Here is a 22,336-nt window from a genome sequence, read left to right as displayed (position 1 = left end):
TTAATAAAATACACAAAATTGACTACATATAAAATTTTTGTTATTTTAATTAATTAAGCATAATTATTATGAAACACAAAAGGCACCAAAGCAGTATGATATATGAAGAAATGCTTGGGATCCCAATATTACAGGTCCTGAGCATTTTTCCCGATACATTTTTATTTTATTTTATTTTATTTTTATTTAGTGATTAAGTAAATATTTTTATTGATATTATAAATTTGTTTTAAAAAAATATTTAAGAGTATGTTAAAAATATATGAAAAAAGGAAAAAAAAAAAAATACACTTGTCAAGCCCGAGTCGGTGGCTGTAGACCCACTCATGATATATTGGCATGCAAAAGCAATTACCAAATAAATGTTCTCTCTGTTCTTTCCCTCAAGTTCTTGTCTCTGGCCAAGAGGGTCCACTGAAGTTCAGAGATTTGGCTGGTATAGTCACGGGAAATTGTTGTAGACGTCCACAACTCTGCGACACTCTTTAAAGTCTCTCTCTCTCTCTCTTTTTCCTAAGCATATTAGGCACAATCTTCTTCCTCAAGGCATGAACATGTCTTCTAATTCCATGGTTCCTATCTCCTCCTTCCTGTCCTCCTCCTCCTCCTCCTCCTCCTTTTGTTCTACATCAATTGTTCCATCCAATGATTATGAAAGACCAGACATCAGTTCCATACAGGTACTCGTTGTTTCAATCAATAATTACATCACTGAACTGTTAGGAAATGCTGAGGCTAGGAGTTCTCTACACTTGATATGCACCTCAAAGCTGAAATATCAAAAGCAGGAATTCTTCAAATTCGACGAGCAATCTGTACTGGCAAACTTTTACTGGGGCATTAACAGCATTGAATCTGCAATTCAAACAAAAATGCTGGAAGAGACAGATTCTCGACTGAGGAAGTCAGAACAAATGCTTCAGGTCCCAGCATTGCTTGATAAGCAAGATTTCACGGCCGGAGTTCCAAACCGTCATTTGGTGTGTTGCTCCTACTTTTACCTCTCGGTAGTTAGCAACCTCCAAAAAGATGAGTGGCAGGCTGCTCTGTATTTCATCCAAGCGCTTTTGGTGTATCCAAAACTTGTTCGAACAGCATTGGCACCGCGACTTTGTGAAAGTATTATTCCTTCACGCCCTGTAGATGAAAAGAAGGAAATTATTAGAGAGAGAAGCTTGGGCTCTACGTATCTCGTGGCGTCTGAAGAGGATGATTATAGTGACCAAATAAGGCAGATGGCAAGGAGCTACAAAGACTGGTTAATATACTATCAGGTCATGTCATACGGACGGACTCCTCGGTGGCACTGTGGCTGCAGAGATATTCCATCCCGGGACAGAAAATCACAATATAAGACGTAAGTTCTTCCCTTAAGCTCATCATAAAATTAACAGGGAAAGCCAAATACAACTCCATGACTGCTGCAACTCAGGATTTGCATGTTCAACTTGTATTTGAAAAAGAAGTTGGAATATTGTGAACAAGGAAAGGAGTTTGATTATAGCATGAAATTATTTCCAATGAATGTCATTCTGCAAGAGCTAATTATGATTCACGACTCATGAGCAGGCATACAATACCTGCCAGCTCTGAATCTTTGAGTTCAATTGAGCAAGGACAACTCAGCATGCGGAATTATTATAATGTAAGCCATCGCTGCCTTTTCGTCACCATTGTTGTTTCATTATTTCAGATGCTCTTTAAGTATTTGCAAGTAGGATTTCACATATGTACTCTGCAGATGCTTCATACTAAAATCAAGAGAATTGCATACACTAGTACACTACCCACAAAGTTAACCCATATTATTGGCACACTGCATTGACTAATTTATTTCTTTTTTCATTTAATTTATATGATGTGAAACTAGATTTTGTATGATGTTAAAACTTGGTTTAGTATGAGAAGGTGCATCCGCTTGATCCTCACGATGTAATAGATCAAATGGTGGAAAAACCTAAGGCATCCGCTGAAGTTCCAGAGTATGAAGACCATAGAAATCCAAGTATCAGATGCCTAAAGGAGTTAGTGCAGGAGTCACAGTCAGATGCAACTGCTTCAGTAGGTTCATGGTACGATGATTCATTCTACGAGAGTGACATGGAGGTAATTGTTCACAGGACAATAATATTGCCAAGGATTTTGTTGTTGAGGAGGAGAATTTAAATTGGGATGCCTCTTTCTGTATAATTGAGGAACTAATGATTGCAAAATACTTTTGCATCTCTTTATGAATCAGGCAGACATGGATGGAACTAAATGCTCAGGAAGAATCCCAACAATAAATGCTGTTGACCGACGACCAGAAGTTTGTGATCAGTTCAGTACACTATCACAATAACATATACCATTTTCTTTTTTATGTAATACTAATGAAAACCTGATATCCATATCCAGACTATTTATTAAATTCATTGCACTGACCTGCACAGGAAGGTGCAGAGTCCTTGCTCAACATCAGAACCAGAACTTACAGCATTATCTTTGCCATGCGCTCCTAAGAATCCAATGCCCAACATTGAAGCCATCAGTGAATTAAGCGCAACCATTATGCAAGATAGAGATAAAAAATCATACACCATTCGAAATATCCATGCAGACAAGGAATCAAATCAAACATTAAATCCACATAAATTCCTGTTCTTTGATCATATAGCATCTTCTACATCGCTGCAGAAACATAGGATCACCTTGACAAATCATCAAGGAAGTCATGCCAGAGATATACAGAACTCAAGTAGCTGGAAAAGCTTCAATAAAGTTAGTTCACATTCTGGAAAAGACTCCACCAGTGAGCTATTGGGGATATTTGAAAAGACAATTCCAAAGCTGTGTTTCTTCGGAGGATTAGGAAAAAGTGATGACGATTATGCAGAGGAAGTTGCAAAATTTTACAAAATGTTGAACAACAAAACAGAAATAAAATACGGTATGTTCAAGGATGTAATTCTGGATCAGTTGCTTGCAGGTATTTCAACTTCCAAAGAGGAAAGAGTGATTAGGGCATCAGTGTCTATACTCACAGCAATCATTTCAGCAAACAAGTCAGCTATCGAAGACATAAAGAAAAAAGGCTTACAGCTACATGTTTTGGCAAGTGCTCTAAAGCAAAACGTGCATGAGGCTGCAATTCTAATCTATCTAATAAATCCATCTCCTGGGGAGATCAAGACATTAGAAATATTACCAGCACTGGTGGAGGTCGTGTGCACCCCAGGCAGTTACAAGGGTGGGATGGCATCGCTTCTGCCGACACCTCCTGGAGCATCACTTAAGATCATTGAAGTATTAGTAACTGCATTTGACTACACGACCAATAACAAGCACTTGGCTGCAATCAGTTCTCCTTGCATTATTTCCAGGCTCCTAGATGTAGCAAGAACTAATAATCTGAATGAGTTTCTCTCTTTGGCCACTGTTCTTATAAAGTGCATGCAATTTGATGGGCAATGCAGAAAGTATATATTGCAATTTACTCCTGTGACTCGATTCATTCTGCTACTACAAAGTAACAAGAATCATGACAAGTTCATAGCACTTGAGTTTTTTCATGAGATCCTTCGAATACCAAGGTATGAAAGACGATTTAACTTCATTAATTTACCTCTTGTTTTGTATTTATTTTTTGGAGGAGAATGCAGTTATTGTACATCTAGATATTTAGGTATATATGAAACAAGAATGCTGAATTGTAGAGAAACCAAATTTTGATCAAGTCTATGTAGCCAAATGAGATTTGGACATGGACTAAACTCTTTTTTTGTGGTGTATGTGGGCATAATTCTATCTGTGAACCAGTCTGCATGTACTTACTTGAATGTCATAGAGAAATGTATCTCATTCATTTGTAAGGATTATCTGTTAGAGACTTAATTGTATCTCATTCATTTGTAAGGACTATCTGTTAGAAGCCTCTTTATAGAGTTTCATATGTCTAGTGTTTTCTGGATCCTAGCCCTAGAAGGTCTTCTGAAATTTATTTATCATTTTCTTCAGGTCATCAGCCATTAGCTTGTTGCAGAAAATACAAAAAGAAGGAAGCACCGATATTATGCACAAACTAATGGATTGTCTCCAACAGCTGCAACCCGAATACCAACTTTTGGCAGCAAATGTACTTCTTCAATTGGACACAATGGTAATTTTTATGATCATATAGGTCATAGTTGTCATTTCTTAGCTTACAGTACATAATCACAAACAAAAATTGAACCGGGCAGTTAATGCGTATAATATTGTCTAACTATCTTGCACTCTGTAGTTATAGTTATCAACTGATTAAGGCAGGATCCAAGGGCATAGATATTGCAGTTCTGTTGAACTGTAGCCAACCATAGGATGTATGATACACCCTTCATCAAACAGTTACATGTCTAGACAGAGTTTTGCAACCAAAAGTTTGGGGGTATCACAAAGCTAGTGTAACAAAGGCTACATATGAGCTTATACTCTAAAAAGGCTAGTCAATGGTACAATTGGAGCTCATTGGAATCATTATAAAGAGCAAAAACTTCTTCCTCCCAAGTAATATAGGATCCTATTCACCATCTATCTACTTACTCAATATGGGGTATTACAATCTCAACCTTTAATTCTTGATGTTCTAGTAGAACTATTCAATCATCGAAGTTCTAGACTTCTGGTTGGGATAGGCTCTGAGCATTTTTACTAAATATGATAAATTCTCTGTTTAGAGGTAATAATGATAAACAAGAAAAATACAAGAAGTTAGCAGATGTTGAAAATGATGAAGTGTGCCTTTTATCACATAGATGCAAGGGAACACCAGCATCTAATATCTGCGTATGGTACTATATATTTCCTTAAGATAAATTCAGAGGATTTATTGTTTCAAGAAAAGAAGGTGAGATTCCGGAAAAATATATTACGAGTTCTCAATGAAGGGATCTAACAAATCAAAACTAATTTAATCAGCCTGGCTACCAATTTTTCCAAGAAACAGATGATTTATTTTCTTGCATTCAAACTGATCTGATGGGCCTCGTGATTATTGAATAATTAAACAGGAATTGGGCATGATAACTTTCAGGGGGTATAACTTCGTGGTACAAACATGAAGACTACTTATCATGCATTTCAACCTGACGCTGTTGCTTCATATCCTTGTTACTATTGAGTTTGGTGTTTACTCCACGTTAGTCGATTTAGACTTTGAACCTCCAAAATAAGCTTTCATTAACCTAGTTAGGCAATGTGTTTGTGCAGAATAACTCACCTGGCAGAAGCGTGTTCGGAGAAGAGGCTATGAAGGTTGTTCGGAAGCACCTGGCATCTGAAGAAGGATCTTCTATGCAGCTGTTATCTGCATACATCCTATCAAATCTTGGTGGAACATATGCTTGGACAGGGGAACCATATACAGTAGCTTGGTTGGTTAAAAAAACTGGGTTGGCCTCTCCATATCACTGCAACATGCTGAGAAACTTTAACTGGTTAGATAAAAGCCTGCAGGTAAGCTTTAATAAAAATCTATGGTTTTCATGGTATCAAACAGGCTAACAAAGAAAAACTGCATGGACTTGCAGGATGCTTTCACAGACTCATGGTGCAGCAGGATTTCCAGAAGCATCATTAACATTGGGAATCCTATCTTCCACGCATTAGAGAAGGGGCTAAAGAGCAAGATAAGGATTGTATCTAGGGCTTGTCTAATAACCATTGCATGGCTTGGATGTGAAATAACAAAGTGCCCAGATGGCATACGAAATTCTGCATGTGAGATTTTACTAAGTGGCATTGAGCAATTTTTGCATCCTGGATTGGAGCTTGAAGACAGGCTTCTAGCATGTCTCTGCATCTATAACTATGCTTCTGGCAAAGGTAATGCCCATACGGTAAAATATCTCTACGTAATATACACTTTACAGTAACAAAGAGCACAAAAAAGTATAAGATTGGACTCTGCTACCCATGCAAATTCATCCCATGTAACCACTATGAAATTTGTTACAGTTACACAAATGATTGTCAATAATTTTTCACTCATTCGGTGGTTCAGTGGTTTTCAGACGACTCATAATTTAAAAAATAAAAAAATAAATAAATAGAACTTTCATTAATCAGAGACAAGTTCAGGTAGTACATCAGATCAAGTACAATCAGGAAACTTATTGTGTTGCGCTTCAAATACAAACAATATAACATTGAGCTTTAGAGCACTTGCTTTAAGCATATTGAGAACTATACAGAACTCCATTCCACATTGCATTAGTAAAATACTTATTGCACATCATGACACGAACAGCCCCATATGCTTATTAGATTCTAGGTTCCAAATGGCAGAATTCTACCTCATATGCTAAAGGTCAAAATGGAATAACTTCCCCATGGTCCAAATGCCCTCCAAATATAAATATATTTTAAAACACTGAAAATTAAGCTTTTTAACTTGATGGCTGTGAAAATCTCTACAACCATTGATTTCAAGGACGCATGCCCTTGGCCTGATTTGCTAGGTTCACCCTGCACGCAGGTCAATAAATAGTTATATGCCATTTTACAATTTGGCTGATTATATACATATAATCCATGTCTAATTTTCTTTGCAGAATGGAGAGTAGGATTTTTTTTTTTTTTTTTTTTTTTTTTTTTTTTTAAAAAAAAAAAAAGCAATTTTCCTCATGCAAACCTTAGTTGAATTCTCTCTGTGTAGGAATGCAAAAAGTAATTTATTTCTCCGAAGGAGTGAAGGAGTCACTAAGACGCCTTTCAAGCATAACATGGATGGCAGAGGAATTGCATAAAGTAATCAATTATTACCAACCGAACAAATCAGTAAGTACTCATCAATTGGCAGAATTAATCCATGCTTATATGTAGGCCCTCTTTTTTATGTACCTTCCACTTCTTCTTCTTGTTCTAACTCAGAAGCAACCTAGAAATCAGTAAATTATTTCAAAATCAATATGTTCCAGATATTTGGATTTAGAAAGAAAAAGAGACAGAAGAAGCAGAATTTGAGCTGACAATTGATAGGGCTAAATGTTTTTGTTTTTAAAAGCAATATATATCATGTCCTTACCTCATGAATTATACTGGGAAAAAGATATCATCAAGTAGATGCAAGTATGCAACTAAGAACACATCCTTTATTAGCTCACTCAACATGGTGCCACCATTATGTCCAGTTTGTGTTTGCCATTGAGCAATTAGCATAAAATATGCCCTAAAGTTAGTTGTCAATCATAAGCTGTATAATATTGACCCTCAATAATGGGTGTTGATTCACTGTGTTCCCAAAATCATCACAATTGCAAGAGCAGCGTATTTCTTGTGTTCACACACAAATCATGGAATCGGGTCTCAAATGCAATGGAGCTGTATGTGCCCTCATCTACTACAAGGGACTGCTTTACAGTGGATACTCAGATGGTTCAATCAAGGTGAGGAATTATGTTACCTACTTCAAATATGAAGACCGTTACCTCACTTGAAATAGGGTTGTGAGGCCTTGGTGCTACCACAGTGTGTGGGAAATAAAAACAGAAGAAATATTAGGTTGGTAGAAATGCAAACAATGACATCCGCTGCCCTGAATAGGTGTGGGATATCAAGGGGCAATCAGCCATGCTTGTGTGGAACATGAAGGAGCACAAGAAGGCAGTGACATGCTTTTCACTTTTTGAACCAGGAGATAGCCTTTTAAGTGGCTCTGTTGATAAAACCATCAGGGTATGGTTCATTTTTTTTTTTTTGATAAGTAGGGTATGGTTAATTTTTATTGCAGCAACCACTTATTTTCTTGAATGGGCTGCAGAAAATTGAACTGAATATCATTCACACTTGAATCTTCCACAGGTTTGGCAAATTATTCACAGAAAGTTGGAGTGTATTGAAGTAATAGCAGTGAAAGAACCGGTTCAGCACATGGATGCATATGGTGAAATGATTTTTGTAGTTACTCATGGCCATGGGTTGAAGGTAACACAAATTATGAACGTACAATAAGAAATATTCAGCTCAAACGCCAAGACACTTGCATCCACATACAACACAGAGAATCTCTTGTGATCACCAAGAAGTAGAAAAAATAAATTAAATCTCTCATCACACAATAAATCAAGATTTGGCATAAGGATTAATAAAAAAAAATGGAGCACAAGAAAGTATAAAAAATCTTTCACAGCTTAAGCTCTAATTCAGATGGCATGAATCCTAACTACAAGTTTTGTCAGAAGAATATGCCAATAAATTATTTTACACCAACGCTTTCAAAGAAAGCAACTGCTTCCTCCACGGGAGAAAGCCAAGCCACTCAACTTGTATTGAAGCTGTATAAGAAGATCAAAACTTTCAATTACCTTTCATTGGGGTGGGGGGAGGATACCAAAAAAAAAAAAAAAAAAAAGACTCATGTCAAACATTTTTAAAATGGCCATCCAACTACGTCAAGATGTCATCTCTCCAGGTATTTGATGAATCAAGAACAGTCAAGGAGATTGGCAAGAACAAGAATGTGAAGTGCATGAGGGTGTTTCAGGAAAAGATTTACGTAGGCTGTACAAATTCAAGCATACAGGTTAGTTAAAAGGCCATGCATGTCAGAAATACATGCACCAACTGAGACATAAGTGCTATGTCACTCTTTTTCAGGAGTTTTCTACAACAAACGACCGGAAGCATGAAATTAAAGCACGGGCAAAGGGTTGGAAGAGCCAAAAAAAGCCCGTCAATTCAATTGTCGCGTATAAAGATTGGCTTTATTGTGCTGGTGCAACTGTCGAAGGTTCAAGTTTTAAGGTAATAAACTCTATCTACTTGTATCCCCATGTACTGGGAAAAGCCTTCTACTTAAATGGTCAAATGGCGTAGGAATGGAGAAGACAATGCAAACCCCAAATGTCAATAGCAATAGACAAAGGAGATCATGTGCTGGCGATGGGAGTAGTTGAAGACTTCATATACCTAAACTGCAGCTCATCGACACACTACATTCAGGTGATTAATTTATTCTCTCAAAAGAATGCCATAAATGACAGATTCTAGAATATTAAAAGTGGCCGTTCAACTTTTGATTTCATATTCCTTTGGATTTTCCTTGAGTTTTCTTAAACTCTTAAATCATTTAAATGGTCCATATTTTCTCATCATCTTTAAGAAATCTTTGATCTTTTATTAATAAATTGTTCGGTATTATCATCTAAACCATTCAAGTTAAACCTGATAGATATGATGTTAAGAACTCTACGGTGAAGTTATTAAAGACATCTAGATAATCATAGCCTATTCATGAATAAGTTTCGAACTTCCAAGTATTCTGAAGAACTGACAAAAATTTTGCCCTATTAAAGAAAAAACCTCTGAATACATGACTGAAGTTTCAACTTAACAAGAATTTCAAAAGCTAAGGAAATGCCATTGAATTTTTACATACCTTGTGAAAAAATAGATCTGGTTGAGAGAGACGCACAAGAAGTTGGGGAGGATCTCAGCGGGCAGCAGGATAACAAGCCTTCTCACTGCCAATGACATGGTACTATGTGGTACAGAGTCAGGGCTAATCAAGGTGTGCATGTTCGATTCGTATATAGTTTTAGCCGTTTCACTTTTTAATTTGGTTTGAACGATTTTCAACTGAACTCAGCAATCCCCATAACCAACAGGGCTGGATTCCGTTGTAGAAGAAGATTTGCAACACCAAAATTCAACTTTCACCAAACCATCAAGCATGCACCCTGTATAGAAGTGTGGATTTGATTTGTTGTTATTACAACGTGAAAAGCAAGTGTTAAATATATGTAGATCTCAAAGGGGAAGATCAGAACTATACTGTATAATTATTGATATTTTCACAGAGAATGTAATGTTGTATACCGTGTAAGATATTAAGGGACAGGGGCTATGAATGTAACTTGCGAAAGAAAGAACAGATTGTAAAAGGTTGAAACAATATGAAGAGACTTGAAGAATAATAATGTCTCACAGGGTTGATGGAATGTTTTGAAACGAGGAAGATGGAAGGGAGTGTATTGTTCTACTCTTTTATGTGTGGGTTTTATTTGTTTTTGGAATAAAAGAGTTATCGGATCAAAATTTCTTATGTTAGATCTTTATGTGAAGGCTGCATCGCAATTAGCCTTCACCAAGCTGTCGAGGTTTCTTCCATCTGGCCATATTTCTTGCATTTGTCAATGTCCCATGTAGTTCATGTAAGTTCTTCTGGGCTTGCTGGAACTCATCCAGATGTGCTATGGCTGCTGTTACCATCTACTTAGGAATGTCAAAATGATTTTTGAAAATGACTGCATTGCTTCTATCCTAGATTTTTTTTCATGATCATGGCTACCGGATTTAGCTCCTCTTTCTTTAATTTATCAACCATCTCCTGCCATTTATTATCTGAGCGCGCCCCCCATTTTTGCACAGGTCTTTTTTCTTTTTTTTCTTTGTTTTAATGTTCAATTATGATAAGATGAGAAAATAAATGATCAATATATTTTTTCTTTATTGATAACTACAATCTCTTAAAAAATATATATCAATATTTTTCAAATTATAATATATTATAAGACTAATATTACAAACATATATAAGTATAAATCTAAAATTATAATTCAAACATTAAACATATAAGTATATTGAAAAATATAAATATTACAATTTAACGACAATAAAATTTTAATTTTAACCCAAACATGTTAATATCAAATTTAAATTTACTATTTTCGTATTATATTTATATTAAATTTACCAGTCATATCACATATTAACACCCCACTCTCTAACCTTGATTATTTCTACTAAAAAATGCGAAATATTTTGTATTTTCTAAAAACATTTTTTGAATCCTTCTAAACATTTAAAAAGAAAATTTACAAATTCATTTAAAATTAATTCTTTAATAATTAAAAAAATTAAGAAAATGGAAATCAGTGACAAAATGTGCGTTCGATGCATCATTTCCCTTTCCCAAAGCAGCTCCGCGGACTCGGGACACTTGCGGAGTAAGCTCTGGGACTCGAGGATGCCAGGGCCCTCCCTAGAGATGGAACCAGTGGAGCCACAGTCGCTGAAGAAGCTGAGCTTCAAATCCCTCAAGCGAGCCCTCGATCTCTTCTCTCCTCTCCATGGCCACCTCGCTCCTCCTGACCCGGAGAGGTTTACCCTCAAATCTATGTATTTTGCCCCTACTGAAATTACGTTATGGCTCTAGTTTCGTTGTGACCTAATTGTTTTCTTTTTCTTTTTCTTTTCATTGCTGTGCAGTAAAAAAATTCGCATGAGCCACAAGGTCAGTGGGTTTTCCGTTCATTTAAAAATTGTGGGTTCTTTAATCGTGTATGAAAAATAAACAAATCCCGGAGCGTATATCGGATGGTTTCAAGTTTTTGGATTTTGAACTAAAGCTTAATTCGGTTTTGTAGGTTAGCCACGAGTATCTAGGAACCAAAGCCACGACGAGTCGACCTCTTAGCGAAGCTAATGCCGTTGCATTGGATCGCCCTGCTCAACCTCCGGTGCCTCCTAATACCCTTGCTCTTACGGGTAATTTTTTAATATTGTAATGATCCAAAATAATGATTGAATTAATAATTAATTTAGTTCTTTAATTGGTGATTTAGTTCTCAAACCGTAACTAAATCACTGGAGTGTGGAAAACAATGTCATTTATCTGAACCTTAGGATATATTAACATTTCCACCCGTGTTGGTCTTCCCTACTAGTGAATCACTTGATGAAATTATTTCTGACTTGAATTGCAGTACATGTGCTCTACTGTTCATTTGTTTTGATCAAGTAGGGTTCATCTGTGACTTTTTCATGTAAATTCAGCGTCGGGGTTGAAGGTGAAATCTATTTGGGACGATGTACTAGAAAAAGTAGAGTGAAAATTGGCTTACTGGAGGAGCATGTATCTATCCAGAGGTGGTAGGGTCACTTTAATCAAAAGTACCATTTCCAACTTGCCAACCTACTTTCTATCACTATTTCTAATTCCCACCAAGGTGGCTCATCGCATGGACAAACTTGAACTTGATTTCTTTTTTTTTTTTTTTTGGGGGGGGGGGGGGGGGGGAATCAATGATGAGTTTAAATTCCACTTGGTAAAATGAGCCACAGTATGCTCCCCTAACCGGAAGGAGGATTAAATACTCGGAATTTGCGATTTTTTAACAAAGCTTTGCTTGGAAAAGGGCTATGGAGATACCACAATGAATGGGGAGCATTATGGATAGCCGTCATAGAATCAAAGTATGGTGAACCATAGGAAGATGGTGTTCGGATGAGGTAAGTGGGCCATATGGGGTGGGACTATGGAAACACATAAGAAGATGATGGGACACATATTAAAGAACTATTTGTTTTGAAGTGGGTGATGGATCCAAAATCAAATATTGGCATGATGTATGGTTTGGCGATAGGGCATTCAAGAAAAGCTTATCTAGAATTCTATGGCATAGCAAGAATAAAAGAAGTCTCAATAGTGGACCTATTAATCCTATCTAATGGCACTCTCCAATGGATAGTTACATTCTTCAGAATTGCACAAGATTGGGAAGTTTCTGCTTTTTCGGAGTTCTATGATCTAGTGTACTCTATCCGTAGCTGAAGATAATCTTTTGGTGCCCTTCTAAGAAATGGAAGTTCACAGTCCGCTGAGTATTTGGAAGACAAAAGCACCCCCAAAGGCAATTTTTTTTTAGTGAAACAAAATGCAAGAAGAAAATATATTGGTGCATTTTGTTTTATTTCATTTTTCTGGAATGATGTTAATATTAGGTGTAATATTGCTCACACGCAATCATGACCGATATTTTTCTTATAAGCTGTTATTGTTTTGCTGGCCCAGAGCCTTCTAGTGATCTCCAGAAGGGAGGAGCTCAAAATGTTCTAGCCGTTGGTCCATCCATTCAACCAAAGGCATTGTAAGTATTCTCTACCCTTTCTCACTCACTTAATATTGCTCACACTGCAACTGGAGGATTCTCTACCCTTTCTCCGGATAGAATCTTATAGATCTTAAGTGATTGATCTTGTTCCGGTTCTTGAAGCAGAGAAGAATATAGTAAGCTGCATAAAAAAAGACTGAGGATTTGGTGGTGGAGAAGACGTTGGAAGTTGAGAGATGGTGATGAGAGATGTTGTGAGAGATGAGGGAGATGGGGCTCACTGATTGAGAATAGGGACTGAGGGTGATGAAAGATCAGAGGGATATTCTAAGGAACCAAATGAGATTTTTACTTATTTGGGTTAAAATCACGTGTATACAGCTACATAGTCACAAAAGATGTGTTGCATCTGTATCATCATATGTACCTAACACACGTTTTTTTTTACTGATAAAAAAAATCTGCTTTCTAGGTACATATGATTTTCGCGTATGTATGTTTATGTTTTGTTCCAACTTTTGATTATAAAGAATATATTTGAAACAACTACTAGTCAGCTCCCTTCAATTTTAACCTTTCACTTCTCTCCAAAAGCCAAATAATATAGTACGTCTTAGAAGAAGTACCCTATGGTCTACCACCCAACTTGTGGTCTACCTTGTTTGATGGGGACTTTATGGGGGTAGGTGTAGGTTATATTACACCTTTTCTAATTATTATATAACCAGTTCACTTTTGTTTCAGTTATATAGTCTTTTGGATGCCAATTATTTGGTTTGTAATTATTTAAAACAAATATCACCGATATCCTCATTGAATTCAACCAATTTGGTTGTGTAAGTTGGTTCAGTCAGTTTTCTCCTGGGCTCTAGCTACCTTTCTTTTCTTCTTTAACATTTTTTTTTAGGAAACATTTGTCATTGTATTGAACTAGTGTTGATGATTCATGTGTTTTTTTTTTTTTTTCCAGGAATGATATTGGTCTACCCAGCAAAAGCACTGCAGTTGTTTCTGCTTCAGGGTCATCTGAAAGGTTTTAGCTTCTTTATTTTATTTATGATGGGGATAAACAAAGAATGGTTAATTTGACAACCAATCCCATCGAAGGGATTTATGATTATGATTTAAGAAAAAACAAACAATGGTTTTAGCATATTTTGCTGGGGGATAAGCAAAGTGCCTTAATTTGGGAAACAAGTATTTTTGTATCTTGGCACACATGCAGTCTATTGTTGAAATGCACATGCATTACGCTTTGATGCACTTTAATACTTGTCATCATATATTTTTCTTCAAATATGCATTTAGGGGGCATTGGAAATGCAATTGACTTTTCTTGGTTCTCTTTCTAAGAAATCAGTAGACAATTGAAGTTCAAAACTGGATTGTAGACTATGTTGCATTATCATGTGTATCAATTTTATTTTCTGGCACATAGCACAATTTGACTTAGATTGCTATGTTTTCCTTCTTGTAGGAATTTGTCTACATCTGCAATAATGGAAAGAATCCCAAGTAAGTGGCCACGGCCTGTATGGCATCCTCCATGGAAGACTTACAGGGTAAGCCTCTATTGTGGTATTGTATCAAATAGTTTCTAGAAAAAAAAAAGAAAAACTAAATTGCATGACTGTGTGAAAGTTTTAAGATTTATTTATTTATTTTCCCTCTTTGAAGAGAAAAAGGAATAAATTGTGTCCTTTTTTTTTTTCTGAAGAAACTTTAAATTGCTGCATCTTTTCTTTTACAGTTTAACATTCTGCATTTTCATTTCTGTAGGTCATCAGCGGTCACTTGGGATGGGTGAGATCTATTGCATTTGATCCAAGTAATACGTGGTTTTGTACCGGCTCTGCCGATCGCACAATCAAGGTATCCAGCTTCAATTTAGTTGATGAAATTAGTTCCACGGACTTGTTCTGATGAATGATATCATGATCATTTGGGCTTCCATCGGTACCTTTAAAAATTTTATCTCATTCCTGTTGTCTTACATTTACTGCCCCTGCTCTCTCTAGCATCAGGTTAGAATTTCTTGTCTAGTCAGAAATGTCTAGTTTATCCCCAATTATCCTGATTGGATGGTTCAGCATTACTTGATGTAAACTTGGAAATGTTTAGGAAGCTATTATCTTTAGAAACTGCTCTGGGGAACTTGGGCAGAAAACCTGGCAAAATTGAGCCAATTAAACTAAAAAAACTGTTCTATTCCAAAGCTCAGTCATTGCGAGGTGGATAAGAAGATAGAGTGTCTCTTATTTCCAAACTGACTCTGGTCATGCAATCTGTTCTGTGATTTAAAAACCAAAGATTATGATTATGCAACTACCCTAATGCCATTCACTTGTGACATTTCTTTGTAAGGAACAGCAACTGAGTGTTTTCGTTGTTATTTTTGCCTGACTAGATATGGGATGTGGGAAGTGGAAGGCTAAAACTCACACTAACAGGACACATTGAACAAGTACGAGGTCAGCTACTAACAAATTATTGATGTTATAGAAATTTTAGTGCCTAATTATGGTATGGTTAATGGCTATATTATTGGGCACAAGATTGCTAAAAGAGTGTGTTTTCTTTTGCAGGCCTTGCTGTCAGCAGCAAACATACTTACATGTTTTCTGCTGGTGATGACAAACTAGTTAAATGTTGGGACCTTGAGCAGAATAAGGTTAGAACCTCCATGAAAAAAAAAAAAAAAAAAAAAAAATCAATGCTCTCTTGTATCAGTCACTCTGATTCTTATCAAACATATTAATTGCTGTGCAGGCCATTCGATCTTATCATGGTCATCTAAGTGGTGTCTATTGCTTGGCTCTCCATCCCACTATTGACGTTTTGCTGACTGGGGGACGTGATTCTGTCTGCCGGGTATGCAGTTAAGTAGTATGACAGAAGTTACTTTCTGCAATGTCATAACAGCTGCAGTATTTTTAGCCTCTACACTCGGTGATTGTTAGCATTGTTTTGAGTAATTGGGATGAAAAATATGAATTTGTATGTTTTGATACAACAATGTCTAGGTCTGGGATATTCGTAGCAAGGCACAAATTTTTGCTCTATCTGGCCACGATAACACTGTCTGCTCGGTGTTTACTCGACCTATGGTATGTGGATTCCTTTTTTTTTTTTTCCTTCGTATATGCTTTTCTTTTAAAATCCTGATTGCACTGCTGATACTATATTTACAAGGGCCACATTTTGCTACTTTATTATTAATTTCTTTTGTGAGTTGTGGAAAGGAAGAAGAGAACAAGAATAGAGAGAAAAGGGGGGGTGGGGGGTGGGTATGAATCTCATATTGGTTTATGTGTTGTGGAGTTACAAGTATATCCCTTGGGTGGTTGTTAAAATGCGAACTTAGATATGCTGTTATTATTACTTATCAAAAGATATGCTGTTATTATTCGTAGTTTTGTATGAATATCTCCAAATGTTGGCTTGGGGTTTTTCATTGTTAATTATATGTGGATTCGTCTGTTAATATGGGGGTGGGGTGGATTTGAGTTGTGTGATATATATAACGTGTATCTTATTTTTTCAGGATCCACAAGTTGTTACTGGCTCTCATGACTCGACCATCAAATTCTGGGACCTCAGATTTGGTAATTTGGATTTGTGTCATTGCTTTCTTTTTCCCAATTTGAATATCGTTACTATTGTTTTACCTGTAAACTGCTGCTTTGCAGGAAAAACAATGCTAACTCTCACACACCATAAAAAGTCTGTGCGAGCAATGGCACAGCATCCTAAAGAGTATGTGCTATACGGAGCCGTGGTTTTAATATCATCCTTTTGTGAAAACATATTATCCATCTGCTCTTTTTCTCAGGCACTGTTTTGCATCTGCATCAGCTGACAACATCAAGAAATTTAACCTGCCGAAAGGGGAGTTTTTACACAACATGCTGTGAGTTCTGAGCCAAATTTTCTTTTTCCATGTGCATTTTCAGACAACTTGCTTTCTTCCTCGTTAATAGTAGTATTCTGTTCAACTGTTTATATGAGTGAGATCACAATGAATTTTTTGGATAGTGTTTAGTATGACTGTATGAGTGAGATCACTATGTTTTTCTTTTATTTTCTCTTTTTTGGATAACCAAGTGAGATTGCATAGATGACCCATTTGCTGCTAGTTTGAAGTGGCGAACTACTGCTACATAGAACTTTATAACTTTTTCCCCTCTTTTAAGAAGAAAATGATTGCAAGATTAAGTGATGCACCCTTCCTTTTTTGTTCATATACTTTTATGTCTTTTTTACTCCTTGTGAATAACTAACATTGCAATCAGTTAAAAATCACCACGTAATATCCCACTCTGCGCATCCAGCAAAATGGAACACTTTTCCCCCTCAACTAATATTTGTTTAGTTTGTCTAGTGATGAACTGATACTCTGATGTTGGTGGTTTTTGAGCAGCTCTCAACAAAAAACTATAATTAATGCAATGGCTGTCAATGAAGAGGGTGTGCTGGCTACAGGAGGTAGGGATTTGATACATGTTGATTGTGAATTAAATTATATTGGAGGTGCCTGATGTCTAGGTCCACCATCTGCTTTATATGTTCTCGTACTTCTTTTTTTTTGTTTTTCTATTTTATTTTTTGAGAGGAGGATGCTTGTATTTCCACACTGAAGTCAACAAGGTTTCTAGAAAAAAGTAGATGTTTTTCTAATCTTCCCCCCATCTTTTTGTTTATGGTAGGTGACAATGGGAGTCTTTGGTTCTGGGATTGGAAGAGTGGTCACAATTTTCAGCAAGCCCAAACAATTGTACAACCTGGTATACATTTTGTGCACTTTTCTCTTTTTGATCGTTGGAGTAGGGGTGACCTGAAAACGAGTCAAGTTTATCACTGTTAAAAAACTTTAAATTCTTACTTATATATATAAACTTAAATTCTTGCTTTCAGGTTCATTGGACAGTGAAGCCGGTATCTATGCTCTCTGCTACGACATAACTGGTTCAAGGCTGATTAGTTGTGAAGCCGACAAGACAATTAAAATGTGGAAAGAGGATGAAAATGCCACACCAGAAACTCATCCCCTTAATTTTAAGCCACCTAAAGATATCCGGCGGTTTTAGCAAATTTACAACCAGCAATGCTTGTGCACGGTTTGTCATTCAGACTCCACCAATATCTTTGTTAACCAGAGTACATGGCTGTCGAGGAAATATTTTTCTGTAAGCATTAAGAAGTTGCTACGTACTAAAATGTTCTTGTAGGGCGATTTTTACCGTCTTTTCTTTAGATATAATATAGAAAAAGGCTGGTCTGTTCCCTACAATTTGAACTAGGGAAATGATAAGGATCCTGCTGGGGGATTCCATTCATTTGTCCCACTTAATTTTTTTTTTTTTTAACAGAAAGATTAAGAAAATGTTGTTTAATTATATTGTGAATTTTATTCATTTTTTCAAAATATTTAAAAGTATTAAAAAAATGATTTGAAAAAAATATTTAAAGTGTTTTATTTTTATTTTTTTCATATAATTTTTTTTACACTTTTAAATATTTAAAAAAAAATGAATAAAATTCATAATATAATTAAACATAATTTTCTTTATCTTTCTGTAAAAAAAAAAATTCAAAAAAAAAAAAAAAGCGTCGAGCGGGATGCTTGAACGGGATCCCCCAGCGGGATCCTAGCATTACCCTTTGAACTAATGTTTTGGACCCCTTGATTTTGACTAGTATAGGTTTTAACTAGGCAGGCACCATTCATGGTCCCTCGGGCGGCTTAAGGCATATTTACACGTTTCTTTAGCCCCCCCCTCCTCCTCTCTCTCTCTCTCTCTCTCTCTCTCTCTCTCTCTCTCGCAAACTTTGGATGTTGATTATAGAAGAACAGAGTAAAGATTGTATACGTGAATCTGACTTAATTAATCCTGATTGTGTACATGGGTATATTTATATACATCATTGGTAACATAAAGTTTTTATCAAGTATACAAAAATCAAATATTTGTTTACAAGAGATAACAATAATATTTAAAACTTCAAATATTTGATAGCAGGATCCCATGTCCTACTCCTATGTGATAGGAACAGCTTTAGTAAGTCTTGAGTTAGCTTCTGTTGAGTCTGTTAGGAGTTGATCTTCAATATGCTCCCTCAATCGCAGGGAAAGATCTCATACATTGAGATTGAAGCTTAATAACTTGAACTAAGATGCTGCAAGAGATTTGGTGAGGAGATTAGCGAGCTAATTGCGGCTGGAGATGAACCGAACTAAGAGCTTGTGATTTTCAACAAGATCACGTACAAAGTGAAAATCTATTTCAATGTGCTTTGTACGTGCCTTGAACATAGGATTAGCACTTAGATACGTTGCACTAATGTTGTCATACCACAACACAGGTGAACTATCCATTTGAAGACCAAGTTTTTGTGTGAGAGATTGTAGCCACTGAAGTTCAGTAGCAGTATCGGCAAGAGCTTTGTACTCTGCCTCAGTGCTGCTACGGGCTACTGTACTCTACTGTTTGCATCGCCAAGAAATTAAATTCTGTCCAAGAAAGATGCAATAAGTGCTGATAGATCGTCGATCATCACGATCACCTGCCCAGTCGACATCGGAGAAGGCCTGAAGTTGAGATGAAGATAAACGTGAAATGAAAAGGCCATGTGTAACTGTATGCTTCAAAAATTTGATTATTCTCTTAACTGTCTGCCAGTGGGACACCTTCTCATGATGCATGAATTTACTTACCTGATGAACTGAGTACGCAATATCAGGTCGCGTGAAGGATAAATATTGTAATCCTCCAACGATGCTCCTGTATAGAAACGGATCCTCAAAATCACCCTCATCATTGACTGAGAGATTTGAGGTAGTGGAGATAGCGGTGATACACGATTTGCATTTATCCATTTTAGACCGTTTCAGGAGCTCAACTGTATATTTACGTTGAGTTAAGTACAGGCCATCGGTAGAGAATAATGCCTCAATACCCAGAAAAAAAGATAACTTTCCAAGATCTTTGACTGAGAATTCCTTGTGTAAGGCAGCAATCACATTATTCATTAGCTGAGTATCGGATCCCATAATTATAATATCATTTACGTAGATAAGGAAAAATATATTCCGAGAGTGATATCGATAGATAAATAGAGAAGAATCAGCCTTACTATTAACAAAACCCAACTCTGCAAGTCGAGAAAACCACTGCCTTGGGCTTGATGAAGTCCATACAACGATCGTTTAAGCCGACACGTAATGAGGATACTGTGGGTGTTGAAAGCCTAGAGGTTGAACCATGAAAACTTCTTGAAGTGAGCCGTGTAGAAAGGCATTTTGAATGTCAATTTGTCGAAGGCACGACCCGCTAGATACGGCAAGGGAGAGAACCAGACGAACAGTTGCTGGTTTAATTACTGGGCTATACGTTTCATGAAAATCAATACCGTGTAGTTGATGGTAGCCCTTAGCCATCAGCCTCGCTTTATAACGCTTGACAGTTCCATCGTTACGTCGTTTGATTTTAAAAATCCATCTGCAACCCACGACATTAGTATGTGAATCAGGGAGAACCAACTCCCACGTTTGATTTTTAAGTAAAGCATCAAACTCTAGAGATGTTGTAGCTCGCCAATGACTATGTTTAGCAGCTTCCGTGTAGCAAGATGGTTCGGTAGCATCAGGAGTGACTGCAGCGAGAAGTGCTTTGGAAAGAGGATGCACAATACTTCCATCTGGTGCCTTCTTTAGTTCCTGAATATTATTTTTTGACCTGGTGGTCATTGCATGTGTATTAATACACCTGGTGGGAGCTGCACTAGGAGTCGTGCATGTTGATGGATGATCGGCCTGGTGTGTAATGTGAGGTGGCCTGGAAGGAGGTGCCTCAACATGTGGATGATCTGATACTAATGGTGCTGCACAAATTATGAGAGGCGCTGATGTAGTTTGCAATGTACCTGCAGACGGCATAACAGGAGAAACAACATGGGAGGTTGTTGTTATGGAGGTTGGCAAAGCAACCGTAGGTATCAGGGACTTAGATTCAAGAGGGGATGGTTGTTCATATGGAAATAAATGTTCATAAAAAATAACATGATGGGAGACATAGATTTTTCCACTTGAGAGATCTAGACATTTGTAACCATGATGGTTGAGACTATAACCTATGAAAATACAAGTTTTTGAGCGGAAATCTATTTTGTGTTTATTAAAGGGACGTAAGTATGGCCAACACGCACAACCAAAAACTTTAAGAAAATGATAGTCAAGTTTTGTGCGATACACAAGTTGATAAGGTGATTTATTTTGAAGTATAGGTGTAAGTAGCCTATTTATCAAATAAACGGCGGTGAGAAAAGCATCTTCCCAGAATTGTTGGGGTAGGCGTGAATGTGAGAGTAGAGATAAACCAACCTCAACAATGTGTTTATGACGTCGTTCAATCGCACCCATTTGTTAATGAGTATGAGGGCAAGCAATACGATGTTGAATACCAGTGTTTTTGAAGTGAGTTGTTAATTTACGATATCACCACCCCAATCGGATTGAAACATTTTGATTTTACGCTCAAAAAGATGTTCAACATAGGACTGAAATTGAAGAAAAATAGTCTCTACATTAGATTTTAATTTGAGTGGAAAAAGCCACAAAAATTTGGTGTAATCGTCTAAAAACTAGACATAATAACAGCAACCAGAATTGGAAAGAACTGAAGCTGGCCCCCATACATTACCATAAATTAAATCAAGTGGAAACTCGGAGGATTGATGATGTGAGCGAAAAGGGAGAGAACAACTCTTAGCACATTGACAATCCGAGCATACTGGTGGATCTTTATTGGAAAGAGGAAGAGTGAAATCAGAGACAGCTTGTTTAACGACTGGAGTAGATGCATGACCGAGGCGTTGATGCCACAACTGGTATGCAGCATGAACATCAGAAAAATAGCGAGGATGAATGGAGTGTGCAAGGCTAGAAAAGGAGTATAAGCCATCTCTAAACAGTCCGTGATGAAGGAGTCTCCCCAAGTGATCCTTGATAGAAAAAAAATCACGGTGAAGTTCAAAATAGACGTTATTGTCTTTACAAAACTGTTGAACAGAAATTAGATTTTTTTGAATTTCAGGAACAAGAAGAACGTGATTTAAGATAAATGGTTTGGCAAAATTAGAAAGAGAGGAAGAACCGATTTTGGAGATTTGCAAACCTGCACCATTGCTGACATGAGTTTGATCAGTACTACCATAATCTTCACTCCTTAGATTGAGGTTAACGATGTTATTTGTAAGGTGATGGGTGGCGCCAATATCAGGGTGCTAGTCAGAGTCAGTTGGTGAAGAGCTAGAGGCAACTAGGGCCAAGGGATTGCGCTGATCAGAGTTGGAAGAGTATGTAATGTCAAACCTGTGAAAGCATTTCTTCGCTGTGGTCTAGTTTACTGCAGACTTGACAAATTACAGTATCTCAAGTGGATTGTCCATGAGTAAACAGAGAACAATGCTGAGAACCCCCACGGTAG

General features: G+C 36.9%; 4 protein-coding genes across 6 annotated transcripts; 2 read left to right on the top strand and 2 right to left on the bottom strand.

The window, feature by feature from the left end:
- The first annotated feature begins 449 nt into the window (after positions 1-449).
- LOC122300421 (putative E3 ubiquitin-protein ligase LIN-1) lies at positions 450-9,956 on the top strand. Of its 3 annotated transcripts, none has more exons than XM_043111062.1 (17): positions 464-1,357; positions 1,570-1,645; positions 1,909-2,106; positions 2,240-2,319; positions 2,433-3,572; positions 3,997-4,138; positions 5,227-5,472; positions 5,547-5,841; positions 6,674-6,795; positions 7,284-7,403; positions 7,561-7,692; positions 7,819-7,941; positions 8,429-8,539; positions 8,614-8,760; positions 8,833-8,958; positions 9,410-9,526; positions 9,624-9,956. In XM_043111062.1, the coding sequence occupies exons 1-17, from the start codon at positions 549-551 to the stop codon at positions 9,639-9,641; spliced, it is 4,002 nt and encodes a 1,333-aa protein (XP_042966996.1). In that variant the 5' UTR covers positions 464-548; the 3' UTR covers positions 9,642-9,956. The 3 variants fall into 3 exon arrangements, 2 of the variants coding, with proteins under 2 accessions (XP_042966996.1, XP_042966995.1); XM_043111061.1 differs by having other exon boundaries at positions 465-1,357; positions 1,900-2,106; XR_006240023.1 differs by lacking the exons at positions 8,429-8,539; positions 8,614-8,760; positions 8,833-8,958; positions 9,410-9,526; positions 9,624-9,956 and having other exon boundaries at positions 450-1,357; positions 1,900-2,106; positions 7,279-7,403.
- Positions 9,957-10,910: 954 nt separating this feature from the next.
- Positions 10,911-18,141, top strand: LOC122300420 (protein pleiotropic regulatory locus 1-like). The gene is made up of 17 exons (XM_043111060.1): positions 10,911-11,118; positions 11,227-11,251; positions 11,385-11,505; positions 12,812-12,887; positions 13,822-13,884; positions 14,329-14,413; positions 14,631-14,723; positions 15,259-15,322; positions 15,437-15,522; positions 15,621-15,722; positions 15,875-15,958; positions 16,396-16,456; positions 16,541-16,607; positions 16,684-16,761; positions 17,272-17,336; positions 17,558-17,635; positions 17,766-18,141. The coding sequence occupies exons 1-17, from the start codon at positions 10,985-10,987 to the stop codon at positions 17,936-17,938; spliced, it is 1,455 nt and encodes a 484-aa protein (XP_042966994.1). The 5' UTR covers positions 10,911-10,984; the 3' UTR covers positions 17,939-18,141.
- A 1,191-nt stretch (positions 18,142-19,332) lies between these two features.
- LOC122301813 (uncharacterized mitochondrial protein AtMg00810-like) lies at positions 19,333-19,902 on the bottom strand. The gene is made up of 2 exons (XM_043113187.1): positions 19,567-19,902; positions 19,333-19,440 (listed from the first exon to the last, which is right to left on the bottom strand). Exons 1-2 carry the CDS (start codon positions 19,900-19,902, stop codon positions 19,333-19,335), a joined length of 444 nt encoding a protein of 147 aa, XP_042969121.1.
- Positions 19,903-20,058: 156 nt separating this feature from the next.
- Positions 20,059-20,787, bottom strand: LOC122301812 (uncharacterized mitochondrial protein AtMg00820-like). Its single transcript, XM_043113186.1, has one exon. It carries the CDS (start codon positions 20,785-20,787, stop codon positions 20,059-20,061), a length of 729 nt encoding a protein of 242 aa, XP_042969120.1.
- Between the last annotated feature and the right edge of the window lie 1,549 nt (positions 20,788-22,336).

The sequence above is a fragment of the Carya illinoinensis genome, chromosome 2 (assembly GCF_018687715.1).
Source record: "Carya illinoinensis cultivar Pawnee chromosome 2, C.illinoinensisPawnee_v1, whole genome shotgun sequence".
Taxonomy (NCBI): domain Eukaryota; kingdom Viridiplantae; phylum Streptophyta; class Magnoliopsida; order Fagales; family Juglandaceae; genus Carya; species Carya illinoinensis.
The sequence above is the reverse complement of the archived record's forward strand: the minus strand, read 5'-3'. Positions and strand labels throughout refer to the sequence as shown.